This window comes from Penicillium verrucosum (genome assembly GCF_028828655.1).
Source record: "Penicillium verrucosum strain IBT 35672 chromosome Unknown utg000001l_segment0_segment0, whole genome shotgun sequence".
Taxonomy (NCBI): Eukaryota; Fungi; Ascomycota; class Eurotiomycetes; order Eurotiales; family Aspergillaceae; genus Penicillium; species Penicillium verrucosum.
In genome coordinates, this window is record NW_026643210.1 from 553,070 (window position 1) to 576,281 (window position 23,212).

A 23,212-nucleotide genomic window follows, 5' to 3' on the forward strand; every position below is an offset into this window, starting at 1 on the left:
GAGAACGACAAGGGGAGAAGACGAGACTGAGAGTTGTTTCTTTTCCCACGAGAACGCAACAGTCCACGCGCGCTGCATGGTCACTTCCGGAAGGACCCCTGTTCAGGACCCCCGTTCAAGACCATCCTACTATACTAATACGTTATACTACGACATGTGATCCTCAGCTAGGCGGCTCATCACCTCCTCAGCTCTTCCGCTCTCCGTTGAAGAATGTTGAAATATGAAGTTATTGATATCTACGGTATCTTATAGTTCTCGGCATCCCGAACTATATGTCTTGGCATCCCGGTCCGATCATCGGCTGTTCCAAGGCCTTGAGCCCCACTGCTGGGTCCAGCAGAAGAAAAATCGGCTTTAAAAAAAAGCAGAAACAAGACTAATCCAGATAGTGGCGGGTCTCTTGTTTAAATCGCCGGACAATCTTCTTACATTCATCGTCATTGCAAAAGTCGAAGTGTGGTATACTTCCCATATCAAGTCCAAACCAGCAACAGTACGAAGGCGATCGACAAAGTCAACAAGATCCTAATCTAAGCTTGTATGTACGGAGTACCCGGTCGGCAATCAAGCAAGCCCCTCTAACGTGCATGAACTAGAACCAATATTGGCTTCAAACATACTTCTAGAATGTCAACCATTTCACAAACAGCACGTCGGCTTTTCCGATCGCAAAACCTTTCAACATTCAGAATATACTCGTCCGCATCGCCTATCGCGCGTCTTCATCAACAAGGTCCAACACGGTCGGCAGTGGTTCACAACCAAGCCCTCCCTAGCCAAACAGAAGCACCCCAGTTCCTCTCTCAGACCCAGTCACAATCAACACCCGTGACTCAATCACCACACCATGGATCTACAACCCTGGACACTATTGTTTCCCAAATCCCTCTCGTCCAAACCCTCCGCGAAACACACAGCACCTACAAGGAAACCCGTCCCCATCTCGCAATCCCACCACCGATCAGACAGCACCACTTCGTGGGTGGCAGCTTAGCTGGTCCAGGCAAGCTTGCCTTCGCACCATACATGTGGCTATCGACCGACAAAACCGAAGGGCAGACCGAGAATGCCGACCGAGCCAGCAGTGTTGTATCGGTATTCCACATCGGTCAGGATCTCTGCGGTCACCCGGGCTTTGTCCATGGTGGTCTGCTTACTGTTCTCTTTGACGAGGTGTTTGCGCGCTGTGCCTCTGCCGTTCTTCCCACCGGGCTGGGTATGACGGCTAATCTTAATGTGGATTTCCGGAAACCCGCTCTTCCCGACCGGATGTATGTGCTGCGCACGAAAACGGTTAAGGTTGAGGGTAGGAAGGCTTGGGTTGAGGGTCGGATGACTTGTCTTCCTTTGGCTTTGCCACTTTCTGCGGACTCGAGTGTCGTTTCTGATGCCAGTGGTCTGTTACAAGAGGATAGTGAAGGTGCAGTAATGGTTGCTGAGGCCAAAGCTTTGTTTATTGAGCCTAAATTTGCAGATGTGAGTGATTCCTTTGTTCTATCTCCTTGATGTGCGTTTTACTAATGGTTCTCATAGTCTATGGTGAAGATTTATGCGAACTAGAGCATCTATGTGTGAAGAATTGGTTATCCCTTTGCGTTATATAGAGTTACAGAGTTATAGAATTATAGAGTATAGATTCATAGAGTATATGATTGATAGATAGTTAGAATGATAGATTTACTAATTCCCTCATGATCCTCGAAAACTATTGACTTTGACTGTCTATAAAATCAAACACAATCCTCCCACATATATATTGTCCCTTTGTAGTCATGACCACCCCTCGACGAGAGAAGTACCGCGAGCCCCCGAACATCTCAAACCCCCAAATCTAATAGCCCAAATCAGTTTCTGATACAGCCTAATAACAAATTAATAAACAATAAATCTCAATACTCACCTGCTCAGCTGTCCATCCAGCCTTAACATTTCTCTCAAAAGTATGAACCCAAAGCCCAGCACCCTCCGACATCCCACTCCAATCCTCAACTATAAAACCCTCCGATTTGTTCCCATCCGCCTCAATCTCCCCTCGCAAGTATTTCTTTATCTCGGCATTGGCATTATCCGTCTGAAGCTCAAACCCAGGCCTTACAATTCCATCCGCATCAATGACACCGTGTACGAATTCACTCTGTCCTTGGATCTTGCCGAAGAAGTAGTCTTCGTGGTCTGATATCTTCCAATCCAAGACGCGCTCTTCTTTGGTTGCGGCCAGGCCGGCGGTGGGTGTTTGGTTGAAGTTGATGTTTGTTGATGGTTGGCTTGTTTCTGAGGTTTGTGTTTGGTACTGGGTGATGTGGATGGATATTGTTGCGAGGTTGAATGCTTTGCGGAACAACCAGGGTATTTTTTGCTGTGGATTGTTATGAGATGATTAGCTTGCTGGATAATGGAAATGGTGGAGTTCTTTCGAACCAGTTTTAGGATAGGGTCTGCCTCGCTGGTTAAGTCTTTGTTCTGTAGACGGTGATATATGGTTAGGATCTAGTATTTCGAAGGGGGATATAAAGTATCTAGTTAATTACCAGGACCCAATGGCCGTTGAGGGATTCGATGGTAATCTCTCGAGGAGCACTCATGGTATAGGGATGGTTTTATTCTATTGAACGAAAGGGAATATGGATGAATATATGTATGTTGCAGTCCGCGAGTAGTTCATCGGTAATGTCGGAGGGATGGGAAAAACTCACTCTATTCAATGGGGCAATTGTCATGTTTCATTAGAATAAACTCGGTGCTACAGTACTTTTGTACAAAATGATACCCCAGAATGAGGAAACCTACACCAGAAAAAGCTAGATTTCAGTAGAAAGTGATCATTGCTATCTAATACCACTATCGTAAGGAACCCCCCGCCATGACGCCTTTCGACCCAGATGGCATATGAAGAAGGAAAAGACAAGAACAGTGAAACAGCCCGTCCGAAAACTTGGGAATTGGGGAGGAACAAAGCAGAAACAGGTCGCATGTCGTCGCATCATGAATGATTTCTCGTCCTGGTTGAGAAAGACGGAAGCCGGCAAAAGAGAAGAGATGGCAGAGGAGGTAGCGGAAGTTTTCAGTGAACACCTGCACGTTTAGGACAGATGGAAAGCTCCTTGGCCTTCCTTGATGGCGACTGAGAGGCGTTTCTTCAGAACGTCCAGGTCACTATAGTCCGGCAACTTCAGGTAGTTGACGCAGGTCATCACACTGGGGAGATAGTCGTCTGGCGTATATGGATGTTCGCTTGGGCGACACACGACAGTGAAGATCGGCGTGAGACTCTTGAACCCTATAATTGATTATGTTAGTCAGTGGGATTTTGTGCGGTGAAAAGTGGGATTAACATACCTCCAATGGGGAGCTTGGGGCTACCAGTGACAAACTGAAGGAAATCTCGGCGTTGCTGGTTGTCCAGCTCGCTCATGGTCTGCAATAGGTTGCGCACACTCCGACTGTCCATGTTGAACCCGTGATCGGCCTTGATAGAGTCCATTAAGGTCTCGATAGACCAATCCTCCTCCGCTTGTCCGAAAAGCATGACGAGCTCACTTGGAGTGAAAGCACGAAGGGAGGAGAAGGGGAAGACTTGGGAGAACCCAGCCCGGAAGGCATCCACCTGACGCCGGACACCGCTGCCCAAGGTCACGTCGATCACCCGTTCGATGTAAATGTCAACATTTTCAATTGTCAACGGCACGCTGGTGCCGCCAGGAATCAACTCGATAGCAGGATATCCAGGTAGGGTGAAGTCCAACCCGAGGTCATCCACACTGGCGCCGTGGACCGTGATGTTTTGCACAGCCTCGGATTGGCTGGCTGGCGAAAGTGACTTGTCTGCCTCAACGGCGTTTTTGGCATTGACAAATTCCTTGAGCATGACCAGGGACTTCGCTAGGTCATGATCCACCAGCTTCACAGTGCCCAGAGATGGTGCCACCGAAGACAGAGTATCCGCGATACGGAAGAACGCTGGGTTGAACGAAATGTCGATAATCCGGGAGTCAAGCATTGAGCGGGCCACGAACTTCCCGAGCACCTTGAAGATGTTCAATTGCTTTTTGCCCATATCCTGGGCTGCTTGCGCATCACTCATCGGCGCCGGGAACAGGCCGCGCTTGCCAAACGCGTATTCTCCAGTAGAGCTCCCGTCTGTGTCTCTCCATATCTTAAGCTTCTTCTTCGAGAACTCTCTGGAAACAGTAGAGTAGAATTCAAGAGTCGGGCCTAATCCAGTACCAACTTCTTCAAAGTATTCAACCTCGAGAATGCTGGGGGAAGACCCATAGAGTTCCATGACCTTCAATGCTGAATCAAGTATGCGAGAACGAGAGATGCGCACTTTTTGGCGTTGCAACCGCCCAAGGAATGGGCGATCATCGCGGCGGAGGTCCCGTCGGCTGTCCTCGCCACTTTGAGAATTTTGCCATCTCATCATCGCGCGTGAGTAGCCAAATGCAGTAGACTGCAGGAATAGATGCCTTGTCTCGAATGGGAACAAGAAGGAGAAAAGCCTGGCTAGGTCTTCGCTCCAGCTTGGAAGGCAATCGCTTGCCACAATCAATGGCTCCTCGAGTTGGCGGTTGATCTTGGCGGTGAGCTTCGTGTTTATGAATTGGGCCAAGGGCTCTGATGTGATGGTGGCAGAGTCTTTGCTATCGGTCAATATATCATCAATAGTTGCGTTCATTTCGTGCAAAACACGAAGCAGGCGAATGATGGATGAAGTTGTGGGGTCTTTGTCGAGAGAGGCTGGAATCTCAAGGGCATCACCCTCAGAAGAAGCCTGAGTGGTAGATGTGAGGGTCGAGGGCTCTGGCGGCGGAGGACCGGGAACGCGCTTAAACGTGATGGTGTGGACTGCCGACCAGACGTTTTTGGCACTAGTCTCATCCAAGTCCTCACGATCGTGATGAACACCACGGTAGATAGTTGTCTCGTTGGTAACCGGCTTGCCATCTACGAAGAACTCAAGGTGCCAGTCCTGGGGCACCGAAGCCATCGCAGCGGCATAAGATGAGAACGGGCGCCCGGCAGAGGCGAGAGAGCTATTGCGCATGCGCTTGGGGAGAGAAGCAGCAGGTGTTGATGATGAAGGTTTTGATGCAGCTGTCTGGGAGGGAGTGCCAACCCGGGTACCATCCTCTTTGCGAGCTGTGACCTTACCCGATGATGCCACCTCCATATTAACTGCGGAGGGGTCAGAGACATTGTCATTTTCCATATCCTCATCGAGATCATCAACAATGGCGTTGAGTTCTTCGTCCTCGTCTTCCTCGCCGCCGTCTTCTTCGTCGGTTAATTGCCTTTCATCTGCGCACTCAAGGGGCTCATCATCTTGCTCTTCATCTTCGTCCTCTTGGACCTGATTTGACTGATGATGTGGGTGACCAGTTGTGGGATCATAGACGCCATCCGCCGTAGGATCGGCAACACTGCCATGCGGGCCCCCTGCATGACTTGGGAGGTTCATGCCAGACCCGGAAGCCAGCTGTTCACGGAGTCGGGATGCATTGGCAATTTGGGAGAGAATCGAGTCCCTAGTCCGCGAGGAGCGAGGCTTTTCCGCCACAGCGATTCGGGGATGGAGGAAGTCATCCAAGGCCTTGAAGGTAGCAATAGCATGGATTGACACCATGATATTGCGATAAGGACGAGGAACTTCAGACCCTTCACCGGCAACAAGTTTGAGTCGGAGCTGTTTGCTCAGCATGTAGGCGGCATTGCTCCGGGTATTCTCCAGCGAATTGTGGCTGACGGTGAGGACCTCGAAATGTTCCGTCCTGCTCAGCAAGTCTTGCAACTTGCGGATAAGTACGCTGAAAGGTGTTGTGGCGGTGCTTTGGCTCTGAGCCTTGTCTGAGATTGAAACACCCATAAACGCGCGCAGAAAGTCGGCTCTAGCATCGCGAATAGAGGGCGCTTGAAAATTGCCAAGGACACTCAGAAGAACGTCTATGATGCCGGAGTTGAGCAATTCAGAGCTAGTAATGCTCTCCAAGGCGTCTCCATCAAAGTATGATGCGAGCTGTTTAAATAAGAGAAGACCACCCTCACCACCATGGGAATAGCGTGACTTAGTTTCCAAGGCGAGAGTTTTCAGTGCTGTCAAGATCCTCAGAGCCTCTGCTCGAACGGTTTCGCCATGGCTTGCTTCATATATCTCGAGGAAAGCTTGAGCATCCCGGATAACTAGGTCGTTGAGGGCATTGTCCATCTTTTGTAGACTGCGTGGGCCCGCCATGAAGTCATCCTCGGAATCAGACATGTCATCATGGTCATCATCCTCGCCATCATCGTCGTCGTAGTCATCAGCTTCATCGTCCTCATCCTCATCATCTCCCCCGTTCTCCCCGGCGATTTGGTTGGGGCCGCGCGATGGATCTGTGGTCGTGCCTATGTTTGTGGGATCGGATGAATCGATGTTCTCCTGGTCTCCGGACAAAGAGCCTTCGGATAGTTTGATGATTGCGGATATAACTCCTTCGCGGTGGAATTGATGCTGGTAGACATGTTCCAGCCGCTGGAACAGTAATTCAGCGCAGCGTAGAGCCAAGGATACGAGAGAAGGGTGATCTTTCTGCGACAGAATAGCAGCCAGGAATGAAGCATAAGGAACTGTGCCCAGGGCGTCCTCAATCAAAGAAGGCTCGAGAATGTGCAGCATTTTCAGCTGTGCAATCAGGACTTTCTGGCGGACATGCAGGTTGACTGTGCTCGAGTAGGCATCTGTCAAAGTTGGAAACAGAATCATTGCAAAACGCTTAAGCTCGGTCTTGCAGTTGTTGAGCAAGGACCGCCTCTCCTCCACTGTCTCTTTGGTTTTAGGGGATCTCAGTCCGATGGACATGTGGCTATCAAAGTATGAGCTTAGCAGATTGTCTGTCTTTGAGGCATCGCGGCTTGGAACACCTGGTAGTAGCTCGCAGATGACATTGAGAGTTTCAAATACTTGTTCACGGGGCCGATGAATCAATGCTTGCATAACTAGCACGCTATCCATCTTGACGGCCGTGTTATCCACATCCTGTGGTGGTGACACGCCAGTCAAAATTTGATAAAGCGTATCCACTACATCCATCTTGAGAAGCTCGTTTGACAACCGTGGGCTTGTTTTCGATACAATTGCCAATACCCTAAGGAACTGCGTGTGGATATGAGGCCCGATCAGGTTGGTCGTTCCTGGAAGTAGGAGACGAAGAACAGCTTTGAGCATTGCAGGCTCGATAAGCTCCTCCAAATTATCAGGTCGGTGCTTGAAGCTCTCGACAATCCGTGATACGCATAAGCACCCTTGCTCCACGACCTTGGGGTCATTGCTAGCCAAGACGTTGAGTAAAGTGGGCATTACATCCCGCACCACAGGGAAGGAGTCATGAGGAAGGTTGCGACAGCAGTTGGCAGCCGTACTGACTGCTGTGCGTTGAGTGCTGGTTGGAAAGAAATCCAGATATGTAAGGCAAGCGGTCAATCCACCTTCCCGCACAATTGAGGCTGGGAAGTCGACTGAAATCTTGGCCAAGGTACTTAAAGCCTGCTCAGCCAGATCGATGAACTGTATATCAAGCAGCTTTTGACAGAGGATGGGTACAGCACCACCATATACGACATTCGCCACGGAGCCCCGCAGAGCTTCCATTAGGTTTGCGAGAGAGCGACATGCAAGAAGCATAATCTCGGGATTCTCTTCGCCGAACTGATTCGGTTGCATTAGAGCCACCAACTCCTTCACGTACGGGTCAGGTGAAAATTGACCAGAGAGGTTGTCCTCGTTCGAAACAAGCAGGAGATCGGAAAGCTCTTGCAGGGCAATCAGTTGGAGAGATGGGTCATCCTTTGCTCTCAAGTTGGAGAGGATTTCTCGAAGACGTGAGGACACGCCACTCATCATGCCAGTCAGTGCGCGTAGAGTGCTCTGGAGTCCCATGGGGCCTCGACCGCCGAACAGGCTGCTGTGGAACGGATCCATATCATCATCGCCAAACGCGGAGGGGTTGGTGCCATCATTGCTCTCGCCCGTTTGGGATCCTTGGTATTCCTCCTGGTGTTCCTCCTGCTCGATTTCCTCCTCGGCATCTCGCATCACAACATCGGGATTTGACTTGGCGGAACGCTTCTTGGAGCGTCGGGGAGGTGGAGACTGCGTTGTGGCGGATCGATCTTAGAGAAACAGAAGGAATCAGTAACTATCGCATCAAGACACCAATCTCGTATCACACGGCCGATTTCCATCCATGAAACTCACCGTTCCGATTGGACTTCCGCCTCGATGGTTGTGGGGACGTCGTCGATTTGGATGATTCCTCCGACGGTCGAGATGACGGTCTAGACAAGGAGATTCAAGTTAGCCCCTATTCCTATCCATGATTGTACATCAGCACCTACCCCGGTTGTGACATGGCTGGACGGCTGCGGGCGCCTCGACGGGGTGCAGCAGGAACAGTACCAGTGGATGGAGCTGTTTGGGATGCTGCAGTCCGCGGTCGCTTGGTTTTCCTTTGGGGCGATGACGGTGTTGGCTGTATAGGGGCGTCTGCTTGTCGGTCGTGGCGGGACGATGCCTTGCGTTTCCGGGACGAGGTTGAGCCGACTGTTGGTAGCGGTGTACCGGACTCAGCGGGTGGAGGGTCTGTGGCGAGTCTCGCGGAGGAGCGAGTTATTCTGGATGACATGAGAAAGTGGTCTTTTTGTTTAATTATGTGTGACGAGAGTTGGGCCTGAAGAAAGAGAAAGACAGAGAAAGAAGACCGGGATGGTCAAAGCGATAGGCAGATAGTTGGGTACAGATGACGAATCTAGAAATGTAGAAGCGATGATGGCGATGAATTGCGAGCCATCCACTTAAAATCCCAGGGGTGGGGTTTGAATAGGGAGTACGAGGGCCCAGGGATCAGATTCTCGCCAGTGAGCGTCCACAGAAGATGAGTCTGAACGTCCAGGAAACCAGTGTGTACTTGAAAAGCGGAGAGAACGGGTGGGAAACTACCTCAGGGAAGAAGAGGCTGTGGAAGTGCCTGCGGGGGAGACGGGATAATCCTCGAGAGGGTCCTGGCGGTTGGCGGAAGGCCTTTGCCTGGCCATAAGTTATCGGAGATGGGAAGCTCGATTGAGTAGTCGTCACCGTTTTCAACCCGCCATCCGCACACCTATCGAAGGCTAGCCGAATGGGCTGGCGAGAACGATGTTTCGGGTAGCTGTAACTGTTGCCGGTGGGGGCTATGATATTTCAAGACGCAGAATAATTACCAATTCCAGTCACACACAGATGGAATTTTTTTTTAGATGGATGGTGATTAAGATGATGGGTGAAAAGAGGAAGGGAAATTGAAGAGGATGATGGGATTCGGGGAGCGTCAGGCGGCGGAAGTGCAACATTCGATGATCTAACCAGCCCTGGAGGTACTTATATACAGTAACTGGTTGTTATACTACATTCAACATATATATATATTATATATATATATATATTATTAGATGGCTTATTTTTAACTATTATACTGCCTAGCATACTTCCTACTATGATTTATTGTACATATTTCATTTCATTCCCTTCATTTCCTTCATGATTTTCTCTCTCACACACACATTTACATCTCGCCTGGATAGTGGGCAGGGAATGGCCCGAGACCTGTCTGATAGTACAGGTGGCAAGAAATATCTCAAGGGATCCTTATGTACATCTTTATGCAGATATGTTTTACAATACATATTGTACATATTAGATTTGATATATGTGGTCCAATTAATTGGTTCATATATAAGCATATTGGTGTATACTATTAGAACTCAATGAAAATGCCGAGAACTACATACAACACACATAGAATTTGGATGTAGGTATGAAAATAAGGACCTTGAGAGCTAAGTGAACTTTATTAAGCTACTAACTCCCTAAAGTCATATATCTCTTAACTCCTCAGAAATGTAATCCGAACGGTATTCGACCCAGATCACGGAGACACACCGAATAGCAACTCGATTGACTCACCGAAGTTGCGATCTTATTAATCACCGGAGAACTAGATTCAGAGAGAGAGAAGAAAAAAAAAGAAAGGAAAAAAAAAACAAAAAGAAACATCACATCTTTTCATCTTCCACCTTTTTCACCTTCATTCGCCTTCTCCGGCGCATTCTCTTGCCGCCTTCGGTTCGCCTCCCCGCCATTCGCAATTCACAGGAAATTCATCTCTTCACTTCTCCCCTCCCCCGCCTTTTCCCGAGCCCCATACCCTTTTTCTACTTTCCCCGGAATTCAAGATCTTCTAGGGATCTATTCTTCTCTTTATTATCTCTCCATCATGGCAATCGAAATGGTCGGTGGACAGAGTGATGATGTCCACCAGTCACCTGTCAATATCACCCCCGCTCCGATGGAGGACTACACCTTCCCGGAGTATCGCCTTAAGCGCACGATGAACAACCCTGAAAAGACCCCTCTCTTGTTGGTCGCTTGTGGTTCCTTCTCACCAATTACCTATTTACACCTGCGAATGTTCGAAATGGCCAACGATCACGTCAGATTCGGCACCGACTTCGAACTCATCGGAGGATATCTGTCGCCGGTGTCGGATGCCTATCGCAAAGCTGGTCTGGCCAGTGCGGAACATCGGTAAAGCAATTCTACATCCATTATATTTGGTCTAGCTATGTCCGAAGGCTAACGGGACCGATCTATAGGGTTGCGATGTGCCAACTTGCAGTCGATCAAACCTCCGACTGGTTGATGGTGGATACGTGGGAGCCAATTCAGAAGGCCTATCAGCCAACTGCTGTGGTGCTGGATCACTTCGATCATGAAATCAACGTGGTCCGTGGCGGGGTGGACACCGGAAACGGAACCCGGAAGCCCGTTCGCATTGCTCTGCTAGCCGGTGCGGATCTGATCCATACTATGTCCACACCAGGTGTATGGAGTGAAAAGGATCTGGATCATATTCTGGGCAAATACGGCGTAAGTTTCTTCTGGCATCGACTACCGTTCACCCCGTGCTCGAGAAATAAGCCGCTAACAGACCTCTTAGTCCTTCATTGTGGAGCGCAGTGGCACAGATATTGATGAAGCCCTAGCCAGCTTGCAACCCTGGAAGGACAATATTCATGTCATCCAACAGCTCATTCAGAATGATGTTAGCAGCACTAAGATTCGACTCTTCTTGCGACGTGAGATGAGTGTGCGCTACCTCATCCCAGTTCCCGTCATTCATTACATTGAGCAACATCATCTATATGAGGATGATGGCACAGCAGAGAAGGGTAAAGAGAAACAGGAGGGTCGATAAGGATAATCCGACCATCTATTACTTGCCTATTGAGGCATACTCTTAATGACCCCTAGCGACACCCACATCCTGATGCGATACCCCTTCCTTCTGTCCTTTCCTGTGCGACAGATGATGTTGTTCTTTTTTTTTTTTTTTTTTGGAGTCTGTGGAGTACTTCTGAATTCTGAACTTGTTGGCCTTGGCCCTGGATTACCAGCGGGAGAATCTTGCAATTATCCCCAACTGGATGTACATATCACTACCTTCGGCCTTACTTTCTTTCCTGTTATACCCTCTGTATATATGAGGACTCAATAGACCTCTTGGGTTAGACGCCAATTGCTTAAAATCTGTTCAGATCAAGGGTTATACATAGAAAATTCTCTTGCACAAAGTATGCCTTTTTTTTTACCTTCGTATGCATATAAAAAGCAAAATAACATCGAAAAAGACATAACAAGGCCGCCTAAACGGCCACCTATTCTTTTTGATATTCAATGGAAACTTCCTCTTATATTGTATCGGCCTCAGATATACTTGAATAGGCAGATCGCCTCCACATTCACCATTATCGCATAGGATGACACCATATTATCAGACGGGGTTAGACGGAATGAATTTATAAATTGACAGAAACAATTGTCAGAAAAGGGGTATTACAGTTATAAATCAAACCCCTACATATATATAACTAACTAACTATGTACTCCGTATGTAAGAAGTAAGATGTAATTCCCCGGTCTCACACGAAAAACACCGATCCCCCACTTGTTATCTTCCGTTATCGACTGATCTTGGATCTTCGGCCTCCGCAAATTAACCGGAGTGCGCAGAGACCACCACTTCACTCATAAAATCAATCTTACATCCAGTCACTATGCTTTAAAACATTGAGAATTTGCCATGTTAATGTTCGAAGAAACCACCCGGGACGCCCCCTGGCCTCTCACCCCTCCTAATTCATCCGATCCCCAAGCACCAAAAGATGTCTCATCAGTGGTGACAGCAATCCATGTGATCTCAACTGAGCGAGCAGCCCTCGCACACCTCGAGCACATCTACCAGACCGACGCGCGGGCGCAACACGATCTCGCCCGGGCCGTGGATCAGATTGCGCGGAGCGTGCGCGAGGGTGGGAAATTGGTCGTTTGCGGGGTCGGGAAAAGTGGGAAGGTCGGACGCAAAATCGAGGCTACGATGAATAGTCTTGGTGTATATAGCGCGTTCCTGCATCCGACTGAAGCCTTGCATGGTGATCTGGGATTGGTTCGGCCGGTAAGCCCACCTGCGCCTGCATCTGCAGAGGCGCGCTTTTGAAAACTTTGGACCGATCACCTTCGGGTCTTGTTGATAAGATTATTGGAAAACACTAAGATACTAACTTGGTCTATCCAGAATGATACCGTGCTTCTTATATCCTTCTCTGGTCGCTCGCCGGAACTTTTATCTCTGCTCCCGCATCTTCCCGCGACTGTCCCGGTGATCGCTCTTACATCGCATACACATCCTGCTTCATGTCCGCTTCTCTCGTTGCATGGCCCTTCGGGGATGGGTATTCTTTTGCCGGCTCCGATTCATGAGGATGAAGAGTCTTCTTTCGGGGTGAGCGCGCCCACGTCGTCCACGACGGTGGCTTTGTCGTTGGGTGATGCGTTGGCTATTGCAACGGCCCGGAAGTTACACACCGCGACAGGGAAGAGCCCTGCAGAGGTCTTTCGGGGGTTCCATCCTGGTGGTGCTATTGGAGTGGCGGCGGCGGCGGCAGCGGCAGAGACGCCGCTGACCACGCCGTCGAGTGGCATGTCAACGAGGGCATTTGACTCTCCAGCGTCGTCTGTGTCTCTTCCATGGGAGGAAATCACAAATACTCACTTGATTCCTCCTTTCACTTTGCAGTCACCACCGGAACAGCGCGTCATTTCCCGAGACATGTTGGTCGCGCTCGATCAAATCCCCACTGCCTCTGCGTCATCGTCGCAGTCACCCGGCGATGTGCGACTTCTTGATATCCTCCTCACAGCCATCCAGAATCCCAATTCCAAGTCATGGGTGATGTTGTCACCATCTGAGATAATCCCTCCACGGCACATTCGTGCGCTCCTTTCTCCTGGTGGAGATATGGACATGCGTTTGTCTGAGGTTATATCCAACAATCCTGGTACTCCATTGGTTGTACCTCGAAGTAAATGGCTCTTGGTGGCAGACTCCACACCCTTGGCTGAAATCCGACGTAATGTTTCTGAATCTCGAAATAGATCAGATCCAGTCTCTGTCGTTGCTGTCGTGAAGGATAAGGCCTCCCTCGGCGGTTTATTAGGGGTGATGGAGGCAGAGGATCTATTGGATGGATGACATGGCTGAAAAGCGATCCTGTTTTCTTCTTCTTTCTTGGATATATATACTCACTCGATTTTACATATCGTTCGCATTATTATGCATTCGGTTGACGATGTTACGCCCACACAGCTTTGCTTCTCTTTTGCATACATACTTTTTTCTGGATGCACATTCCCAATCGAAGCGCGAGCCTCACAGCCAAGGCTGTTCATACACGATGCAAATCAACGCCAATGATATTCTTCATGGTAATACAATGTAATACAATCAGTATGCAAAGTCCCAGGTCTATATAGTACAGAACACACCCTCCCCACACACAACACAACATGCACAATCATGCCTTAACAATCGGCTTAATACCCTTATGGATCGCAGCAATACCACCAGTCAAGTTCTCAAATCCCTGACCAGGAATCATAAACCCAGCCTTCTGAATCATTCCCCTAAACTCCTCCTGACTGGGGAACCGCTCAATACTCTCAACAAGATACTGATAACTATCGCGATCCCCCGCAACAACCTGCCCAATAAGCGGGATAGCACTAAAGTTCCAGCGCTTATAAATCCCATCCAGAACGGGGTTATCAACCTTACTGAACTCCATACAAGCAAAGACGCCACCAGGCTTGAGCACGCGATACGCCTCATTCAGCGCAGCCTGCTTATCCGTGAAGTTCCGGATTCCAAAAACAACAGTGTAAAGGTCCACCGAGGCATCGGGGATATGCGGCATGTGTTCAGCGTTCGCTTCGACAAAGTCCAGTCGCGACGTGTTGTAGTAGGGGGTATCGAGCGAGCGCTTGCGACCCTCGGCCAACATATCCGCGTTGATATCGCTGATCGTCACGCGGGTCTCCATGTCGTGGTTGACGTTCGACGCATGGTCCAGCATCCGGAAGGCGATGTCGCCGGTCCCGCCGGCGATGTCTAGGATGTTCCAGCCGCGTTGGTCGGCGGTCATGGCGGGGAGACAGGAGCCTGGGTTTAGGGATCGTACGAAGTGGTCTTTCCAGAGGCGGTGGATGCCCAGGGACATTAGGTCGTTCATGCGGTCGTACGAGGCTGCTACGGAGCTGAAGACGGCGCCGACTGTAGGGGGGTTTTGGTGGTTAGTTATGAGGTTCGGGTTTTGGTTCAATTGATCTCAGATGGTGGTCAATTGGATAGGGTGAGGAAGATCCTGGTCCTTACCTCGCGTCTCTTTCTCTGACTCGGGCACATTGGCGAAACCGAAGTGTGTTATGCGGTCATTGTCTGACTTCTGCTCCTGGGTGCGGTTGGCACAGGAGAAACAACGGTAGGGAGTGGTGGGTTGGAAAGCGCGACGTTTGGCGCTGTAGTGCAAAGCCCGCCAGGCGGAGCGAGTAGACATGCTGGACATGGTGGAATTGATGTTGTTTGTGAGTCTGGAGAAGCTCATGTGAACCGGGCAACTTTTCTTTTTCCAGTCCCGGTCCTCACCGGTGCGTGCCCTTAAAGCATCGCCCGCACAGACCAATCAAAGCGTCTGGTTGAGAGGTCCAGCTATTACACCTACTTAGGCACCTATTTAGATGTAGAAAAGACATGGTGATTTTATAATTATGCTCAAATTAGGGGTTTCTATATTTTCAATTACGCTGGCCGATTATAGTTACTATATTTAAATAGCAAATATCAAGTGGAGTATCATCCAATGAAGAAAAAGATGGAAGTATATATATATAAACAAAGCATCAAGCATAGAAACAATCACCACATTTTCTCCCATACTCGCCGGACCCAATTCATTTTAGCCAGCTCCTCCTTCCGACGTTCCGCCCAACCACCTTCTTCCCAGATCTTGCACTCTTCATCGATCTCCGCCTTCCCAGAGTGCAAATCCGCCTCTGCAACTTTCACAAAGGAACTCCGATGATACACCTTCCAGAAGACAAACATAACAATCCAGAATGCAAGACCGAAATACGAGGTTATGAAGCCTTGTACACTGAATGGCTTGAAGACAGAGAATCCATTGAAGATAGCGGTCAAGCAGCCAATGATGATAGCAAGAATAGCCCCGTATGGCTGGAACGGCGCCGCCCATGGAACGAAGGACTTGCGATCGATTCCTTGCGCTTTCATAGCGCGGTACCAAGCGATAAAGACACAGACCATGCCCGTGTAGGTGAGTACGAGGGCGAGGGTGGTCAAATCAACGAACCAGAAGAAAACCTCGACAGAAGAGGTACTAGCCACGAGGAAGGTAATGCAAGACAAAACAGACACTGTGATGACACAGTAGATGGGGATGCCGGATGCAGTACATTTCAAAAGAAACTTCGGGGCTTGGCCATCACGGGCGAGAGAGTAGAGTGTGCGGCTGGAGCTGTAAAGGTAGGCATTACCACAAGACCATCCCGAAAGCAAGATCAGGAAGTTGATCAGATCGGGTAGGCCTCCGATACCGAGGTTTTCGATTCCGATGACCCAGGGTGAAGCAGCGGAGCCAGCAGCACCATCAGCAATGGCGGACATGAGACGTGGGTCGCGGGGACTGCAGATGATGCCTACAGCCAGGACTCCGACGACGTAGAATCCAACAATACGCCAGAACGTCATCTTCGCGACTCGGGGGATGGTCACTCGTGGGTTTTGGATTTCTCCTGCGGCTAGGGCTGGGAGATCGGGTCCAGCTACGGAGAAGGCTGCGTAGACCATGACGGAGAAGAAACCCAGGAATCGGCCCGTGGTGCCCTCGGTATAATACTCGAACATAACGCCCTCGGTCCAATTCCGGAAACCATAGACATCGCGCTTGGGGTTTCCTCCGACCATTGTGATGAAAGTGAGGAGGACGAGTCCGATGAGGAGAAGGATCTTGGTTGAGGCTAGGACGAACTCGCTCTCGCCGTACCATTTCACAGAGACAAGGTTAAGTATTGTGCAAACAATCAGTGCCATGGCGACCCACACGGCGGGATTGACGCTTGTGTTCCAGTATTGCATGATTGTTGAGACTGCAGAGTACTCTGTACAGACTAGCATTACACCGCCATAGAAATATACCCAGCCCCTAGAAGAGTCAGTGTCTGAAACGTAAAGCAAAGCGAGATAGGGCATGGCAGGACTTACATAGCAAACCCAAATGCCGGGTCAATAAACCGGGAAGCGAGCTCAAAGATCGACCCACGAATAGGAAGGTATGCAGCCATTTCACCAACACATAGATTGACAGGTAGGATAAAGAGACATCCCCAAATAAGATATCCGAGGAACAGTGACAGAGGACCAGTATCCCGCAGGTAGGATCCAATACCGACGAAAAGCCCTGTACCAATTGAGCCTCCGATAGCCATTAATTGCACATGTCTGGATGACAGACCGCGCTGTGTCTGTCGGTAGGGTAAAACATCGCCTGCGCCAGTATCCTTGGGGACGGAAACGTCTGTAGAATCTTTCTTCTCCATTGCGAAATACTACTCAAGCCTGCAATGACTTCAAGTCAAGAGACGGGGAACATGACTCTTTATATGCGCACTGACATTGGGGTCAAGAGTGCGCGGATCCAAGAACGATGCTGATAGACAGCATACATGTTGACCATACAACCTCTGAACAAAACTGCCAAGAACATTGGCGTGCGAGACACGAGACCTTGAACGCTACTGATAAGAGAGAGATATCGAGCAGGATCACCTCAGTCTTCGGGATCATCCCAAAAGGGGGAGGAGAAGGCGATGCCAAACCTTGAAGATCTGCCAAGTGATAAGCTTATCAGGGCTTAACGGGGGTTGACCATACCACTTGGGCATTTAGGTAAGGGTCCCTGCTCAAATGCGACAAGCTAAGACTTTTGATAAGACATGTCAATGCCTCAAAGACTCGAAGTTGCCCGGGGAATATCGTCCCAAATCTTTAGACCAGTAGGCTTAAAGCAATTCAAAATGTTATATCCTCTTCTGCGGTGTACAGAGTACACATCGTGACGTTCTCGGCTAACTGTGAGATGGCCTAAACACAGCCGAAGCCAAAAGGTCAACCCCCGCATTTTGAGCAAGCCAACGGGGCTTGAGCACTAGGTTGACGCCGGCCCGGTGTGTGTGTTTCCTTCAAGGTTAAGGTTCACATCCAAGACGGGCAGGACTGTACTTGTGCTTTACAATGAAATGAGATTCGTATTACGGGATACCCACGAAGTATTTTTTGAATATATAGAGAAAGCAATTATCTGATGGTTGAAAGTAAAGCCCCATTAGGGTTGGTAGTTGGACAGGGTACATAATCATTCAATGGCCCCGGTCTAAGATTGATAATTGAACTTGAAAATGAACATAAACATGCGAAAGGGATGAAATGCACAAACACAGGAAGTATAGATAGAACAGACGAATGGCGGTAATAACCACAAACCTCGCGCAGCTCGACTATCGCCAGAGATATAAAATATAAACCGATGACTAGATACAATCCTTTTGATCTACTCTATGAAATAATTAAAGACAAAACCTCCAACTCCCACAGATCCACACCTTAACCAGTGAATCATTCAAACGCCAACGGAAGAAAACCCTCCGTATGAGCCCCATCCAACGGCCACGGCCAATCCGACAACAACTCCGGCGGCAACTGGAACTGCATAATCTGCTCGCCCATTGCCGGTGGCGGACCGACCGTCGGGACAGGGCCACTAGGAGGAATGTATGTTGTGGGTGGGATAGGCATCTCGCGTTTCGTGTCCATGGGGATTGTGTTATGTTGAGGGCGCGGGTTTTGCGCCGCGAGATTGTGTAGCCGGGAGGTACGCATGTAGCCGTCGATTCTATCTACCTGCGACCGGAGTCGTTGGCTGGCGCCGGCGGCGCGCTGGAGACCTGTCTCGAGGCGGGCGAGGAGGTCGGCCATTTCGAGTCTGTAAGAGGTTAGTGGTTTAGATGGTTCGTTGGGGATATGTTAAAAATAAAAAAGGCTTACAGTAACGTGCGGACGCGTTGGTAGGATGCTTCTGATAAACTTCCTTCCATTACAGAGCCGAGGATATAGCCGATTCCGCCAAGATGATGGAGCTGTGAGAGGTTACTAAATGAGGGCTAGGGAAATAATGATGATTGGCTTACCAAAGGAGAGCTGATGGCATTCAAATACTCCACGGGAACTTTGCTGAAAACACTGAGGAGTTCTCCAGCCACATCACACTTGCGGTCTACACCGAGCTCTTCCGCTGACAAGAGCACCATCCGGAGGAGTTGCAGTGTTGCCTGGATGTTGGCAGACTGAAACCCGAACAGATCCTTGGCCATATCCCCGGTAGTAGGTGGGGTTTCTTTAAATTGAGACGGCAGCGCAGCGTACATGGATAGTACCCTATCCATGACTGCTGGTTCTGACATGGATGCCGGGGTAAACAGAGACCATACCTGTGAGGTCCCGTTGGCGGACGAGAAACGACGTCGATTGCCATCGACGACGTATTCTAAAATTCGATACAGATCTGTCGTAAAGTTCCAGCCCCGAAGCCATGCTACGGGTTGCCGTGATACCACAGTGACATCGTCCGGGCTGACGCCTGACTCTGGAGACACGGGCGGCAGCCCGTAGCCGTGTGGTGTGATGAACTCATCGTCAACTTCGCTCGGATATCGTACCAGAGAATGCGCTTCGCGGTAACGAATCACGCCTCCCCATACAATGGTGGAATAAATATCCAGCGTATAGATAGACCAGAACTTCAGGCCTAGAGTTAGTGGAAAGAGTAACTATAAGATGAAGGGAATACATACTAGTCTTCGTCGCTCCTCAATTTCGATAGCGCTCAGGTTCTTTGGCCAAAGCTTTTCATCATGAAGGCCCTCCATGCTGGTGAGAGTGTGGTACATGCCGGAGTACTTCTGCATATTCTTAATCTGGCCGTTTTGAATGCTGGCAATTGCGAGAATAGCGCATGCGCGCATATAATTAATGCCTCTTGCCGCTGCAAGGTCTCGGGGAATAGAATCCTTGGCAGCGGCATAAAATGCCTCGGATGGAGGTTCGGCGAGTTCATCGCGATGCCATCTATTAGTGAACAGTGCGCCATCTCGCGCGCGCCCAGAAACCAACGCGCAAACTGCCATCGTTGAGGCGAATAAACCTCGGTTTCGGAGGTGCTCTTGGTTATGAACTCTCTCAATGAAAGATTGTTTGTGGAAAAGCGGGAAGCTGGAATTTTATCAGCCATAAAAAGAGCAAAAGATCAGGTGAATTCGTACATTGGATACACAATCTCGAAGTATACCTGCACCAGATTTCGGATTTGACGATCACTGGCGATGGCGAACGCATTCCATGAGTTTCGCAACGCGCCGTCATCATCATACCCCTCCGTTGCCACCCCACCAGCAGTAAAGGTAGACCATGGATCCCCTGTGAATGACGGGCGGTGGGCGGACTCGGTGTAATACGAGCTCCTCGACGCAGAGGAATTTGACATCCTCCCTGTCGCCTGCGCAGCAGGCTGGACAGGGAGGACATTCTCAGGGGCAGGAGTTCCTACCAACGGAGTATCTCGCATCGAAGTCCTGGTGCCAGCCTTGACGCCCCGGCGCTTTGCGGGGCGATCAAAGGTGCACGGGACGTCAAAATCCGCACAATTCTGACATCTGCCTAGCGGGTCTTCACTTCTGCCGCACTTGATGCTGCGTCTGTTGCAGAAGTCGCCTGTGAATGCAACATGAGTGTTGAGCTCCCTAGTACAATCCGGGGGAATAATTGCCGCCAAGCGCAAGTGGAGTATACAATTGAACGTGGGGGATCTTACAGGCTTTGGAGACGCGTTGGAGTTTTCGGGGTTTTTGCGACATTCAATTCATTAGTTCATTCCAACCTTGGAAAGTGGTCTCAGCAAGGGAGAGCGGGAGACAATTGGGGCCCCGAACTTCGGCAAAAAAAAAAACGGGGTTCCGTGAGAGACACGGGGGAGATTCACTTGTGGGAAATCGTGGGGTAAAGACTGTGCAAAATTGGGGGAAAAAAGGGAAAAAACCGCCAAAGAAATTGAGCAAACTCAAGCAAATATCTCCGACATCGATGCGCAATTGAACTTTTGTTCGAAAATGAGTTGAAGATAAAAGTCGGGCATTAGAGTTATAACACGAGATGACTCAGCAGCGTGTCATTCCAAGGTTGACGGGAGATCGAAAGCGATCATTGAGTCCTGATAGGCTACATAGGGTATAATATATTATGTACAACATACTTAGGTACAACGTTGCAGATCAATTAATATTTTGTACATAAAGATAAAAGAGAAGATTGATATTATAAAGGTTACAACTAAACCCCCGGACTACTAGCAACAAGTGAGAAACAAGTGAGAAACAAGTGAGAAACAAGTGAGAAACAAGTGAGAAACAAGTGAGAAAGAAGTGAGAAAGAAGTGAAACAGATGTAATAATGGTATGATTGCAATCTTTATAATACATTAATTAAGTACAGGTAACAACTTTTGGTACATGATCTTATATATGTGTTGCTTGGGGTGGAGGGGGTTCGTGTAACTCGCCCAAAGCGCTCTATATAGTATGACATATATGGCTGGTGAAGTGTTAGACAGTTCCAAGTTTAGACGGGGGACGGGGAGGTTGTCAGCTCGGCCTTGCCGTCACTATAAGCCTCACTACCGTTGACTCCATGTTCGGCGAGGACATCACCGTGGAGCTTATAGGCCTGTTCCATCTTCCAATAGAATGGACTGGGGGTTGAGAAAAGAGCATCAATCGACTCAAGAGAGCGGTTGCGGGTCTCGGGATAGACTGTGGAGAAGAACATGTTAGATCCCAGAACTGCACGTGGATCAATAAGACATCAAACACATACATAGGTAGACGATCGGGATCCAGATGAGGTTAAGGCCAGCAAACAAAAAGTATGTACGGCTCTAAAAGGGTATTAGTATCTCCATTGAAGTAGGAAAGTCGAGGCCACTTACAGTCATAACATTAAACATGATAGGGTTGACTAAAGTGGTCATACCCACTCCAATAGCCCACCCAGTGATTCCGAATCCATTTCCTTGGGCTCTTAGATCACTGGGGAAGATCTCAGTAGGGATCAAGAAAGCAACCGTACCCCAAGTGGCGGCATAACTAGACACCACTTTAGTATATAAAGATAATCGGAATTGCCTGCGGACTTACCCTAAGTTGAATAAAAAGAGCATGGTCACAGCACCAGGCGCATATTGAGCCGCTTTTTCAGGGTTATGCAGCGAGCCTTCATAAACAGCTCCAGCCTATAAAATTGTTAGGGGAAAGCGCCTTGAGAAAGCACTTCGATCTGTAGAAGAAAAACCCACAATAAGGTTGACTGCAAACAAAACAGCCGCTCCGCCCATCAAACACACCCGTCGGCCCAATCGGTCAATGATTTGAGCACTGATAATGGTACCAATGATTCCAATTGTGTTGATTCCTCCAGCCAGACCGTTTTGCTTTATATCACTATAACCTGCCTGGGCAAGCAATGTCGGAGAATAGGCAGTGACAGCCTATAATTAATATTAGCAATGGCCGTTCACGGGACTGGTTGCGTAATTCACCGTAATACCTGTCCAGGACGCCATGATTTGAAGCCAAACACACAACCAAGCTCGTCGGCCCAGATTCAGCCCCGGCTTTCCACCCTTTCCAAATAATATCTTCACAAACTCAATCGGGGAGCTGCGCTTGCTTCCCTTTGCCGTGACTATAATCTCAAGGTATTCTCGGTCGATATCTTCCTGGGAGGCCCGGTCTTTGCGAATACGATTCAAAAGGTCTCGCGCTTCATCATTCCGCCCCACTGAGGCCAGGTAGCGGGGGCTATCCGGCAACATTTTGATAAAGGCAACTAGGAGGAGTGCCGGGAAACATTGGAAGGCGAGTAAGAAGCGCCATCTTACATCCGAGTAACCGTTATCGACGAAAGCGAGGCCGAAGGAGATCCAATATGCGACGGAGATTCCTAGATCTTGAAAATAATCCTTGTTAGAAAGGGCCCCCACAGTGGATATCATGAATTGACGACTCACAATTGGCAATAAAGACATAACCCAAAAAGCCCCCTCGATGGTTTGCGGAAGATGTCTCTGACACTAATACCGGGGTGATGCCAGTCAAAGCTGTAAGAAAAGAAAAAAAAATTAGAATCGTAGCCCCTTGTAAGCCCCAAGCTGAGACGCGACCAGGAAGGATTCTTACCCCCGGTCCCAATCCCTGTAACCACTCGAGCGCACAGCATAAAATTTGAATCCTGCGCGCCCGCCTGTAGGGCGCCACCTATTAGCGCAAATAATGATCCAACGAGTAGGCCGTTGATCCGACCAACTCGATCTGCGAGCCATCCGCCAGCGAAACAACCGAAGATTGCGCCCAGGTAATAGATGCTGACAATGCCACCCTGGTGAGTGGTGTCGGTCACTGTCCCATCTGGTTTACCAATGCCAACCTCTGTCACATATCTCGGTGCGCTATTGACGCCACCCATCACACCCTGGTCATATCCCTCGAAGAAGATGGAAATCAGTGAGAAGAGGTGAATGGCGACATTCAGTTGACGCGGCGAAAGTCGCTTCCATAGTGTCGTATAGCCCATGATAGATGATCAAAAATAATAAACCACTTCCCCAGAACCCCCATAAGGCGAAA

The 23,212-nt window shown here is 49.2% G+C and overlaps 9 protein-coding genes across 9 annotated transcripts; 3 read left to right on the top strand and 6 right to left on the bottom strand.

Moving 5' to 3' along the window:
* Positions 1–630: 630 nt before the first annotated feature.
* N7516_000208 (PaaI family thioesterase) lies at positions 631–1,563 on the top strand (the record flags this gene model as incomplete). The annotated part of the gene is made up of 2 exons (XM_057212930.1): positions 631–1,479; positions 1,537–1,563. The coding sequence occupies 2 exons, from the start codon at positions 631–633 to the stop codon at positions 1,561–1,563; spliced, it is 876 nt and encodes a 291-aa protein (XP_057074813.1).
* A 241-nt stretch (positions 1,564–1,804) lies between these two features.
* On the bottom strand, positions 1,805–2,585 carry N7516_000209 (uncharacterized protein; the record flags this gene model as incomplete). Its single annotated transcript, XM_057212931.1, has 4 exons — positions 1,805–1,834; positions 1,904–2,359; positions 2,422–2,463; positions 2,532–2,585. Coding segments are annotated over 4 exons (582 nt in total), but the record flags the coding sequence as incomplete, so codon positions are not given.
* Positions 2,586–3,083: 498 nt separating this feature from the next.
* N7516_000210 (HECT-type E3 ubiquitin transferase UFD4) lies at positions 3,084–9,197 on the bottom strand (the record flags this gene model as incomplete). Its single annotated transcript, XM_057212932.1, has 5 exons — positions 8,975–9,197; positions 8,374–8,649; positions 8,234–8,313; positions 3,340–8,148; positions 3,084–3,280 (listed from the first exon to the last, which is right to left on the bottom strand). The coding sequence occupies exons 1-5, from the start codon at positions 9,067–9,069 to the stop codon at positions 3,084–3,086; spliced, it is 5,457 nt and encodes a 1,818-aa protein (XP_057074815.1). The 5' UTR covers positions 9,070–9,197.
* A 1,089-nt stretch (positions 9,198–10,286) lies between these two features.
* Positions 10,287–11,267, top strand: N7516_000211 (nicotinamide/nicotinic acid mononucleotide adenylyltransferase; the record flags this gene model as incomplete). The annotated part of the gene is made up of 3 exons (XM_057212933.1): positions 10,287–10,597; positions 10,666–10,939; positions 11,010–11,267. The coding sequence occupies 3 exons, from the start codon at positions 10,287–10,289 to the stop codon at positions 11,265–11,267; spliced, it is 843 nt and encodes a 280-aa protein (XP_057074816.1).
* Positions 11,268–12,158: 891 nt separating this feature from the next.
* N7516_000212 (uncharacterized protein) lies at positions 12,159–13,601 on the top strand (the record flags this gene model as incomplete). Its single annotated transcript, XM_057212934.1, has 2 exons — positions 12,159–12,524; positions 12,645–13,601. 2 exons carry the CDS (start codon positions 12,159–12,161, stop codon positions 13,599–13,601), a joined length of 1,323 nt encoding a protein of 440 aa, XP_057074817.1.
* Positions 13,602–13,923: 322 nt separating this feature from the next.
* Positions 13,924–14,989, bottom strand: N7516_000213 (class I SAM-dependent methyltransferase; the record flags this gene model as incomplete). Its single annotated transcript, XM_057212935.1, has 2 exons — positions 14,781–14,989; positions 13,924–14,678 (listed from the first exon to the last, which is right to left on the bottom strand). Exons 1-2 carry the CDS (start codon positions 14,968–14,970, stop codon positions 13,924–13,926), a joined length of 945 nt encoding a protein of 314 aa, XP_057074818.1. The 5' UTR covers positions 14,971–14,989.
* A 331-nt stretch (positions 14,990–15,320) lies between these two features.
* N7516_000214 (putative proline permease) lies at positions 15,321–17,020 on the bottom strand (the record flags this gene model as incomplete). The annotated part of the gene is made up of 2 exons (XM_057212936.1): positions 15,321–16,626; positions 16,686–17,020. The coding sequence occupies 2 exons, from the start codon at positions 17,018–17,020 to the stop codon at positions 15,321–15,323; spliced, it is 1,641 nt and encodes a 546-aa protein (XP_057074819.1).
* A 1,075-nt stretch (positions 17,021–18,095) lies between these two features.
* On the bottom strand, positions 18,096–20,451 carry N7516_000215 (putative C6 transcription factor; the record flags this gene model as incomplete). Its single annotated transcript, XM_057212937.1, has 6 exons — positions 20,347–20,451; positions 19,799–20,246; positions 19,331–19,748; positions 18,668–19,276; positions 18,525–18,616; positions 18,096–18,462 (listed from the first exon to the last, which is right to left on the bottom strand). The coding sequence occupies exons 1-6, from the start codon at positions 20,387–20,389 to the stop codon at positions 18,096–18,098; spliced, it is 1,977 nt and encodes a 658-aa protein (XP_057074820.1). The 5' UTR covers positions 20,390–20,451.
* A 698-nt stretch (positions 20,452–21,149) lies between these two features.
* N7516_000216 (putative MFS sugar transporter) lies at positions 21,150–23,159 on the bottom strand (the record flags this gene model as incomplete). Its single annotated transcript, XM_057212938.1, has 8 exons — positions 21,150–21,340; positions 21,405–21,465; positions 21,517–21,673; positions 21,725–21,819; positions 21,883–22,074; positions 22,126–22,535; positions 22,597–22,686; positions 22,766–23,159. 8 exons carry the CDS (start codon positions 23,157–23,159, stop codon positions 21,150–21,152), a joined length of 1,590 nt encoding a protein of 529 aa, XP_057074821.1.
* Positions 23,160–23,212: the final 53 nt, after the last annotated feature.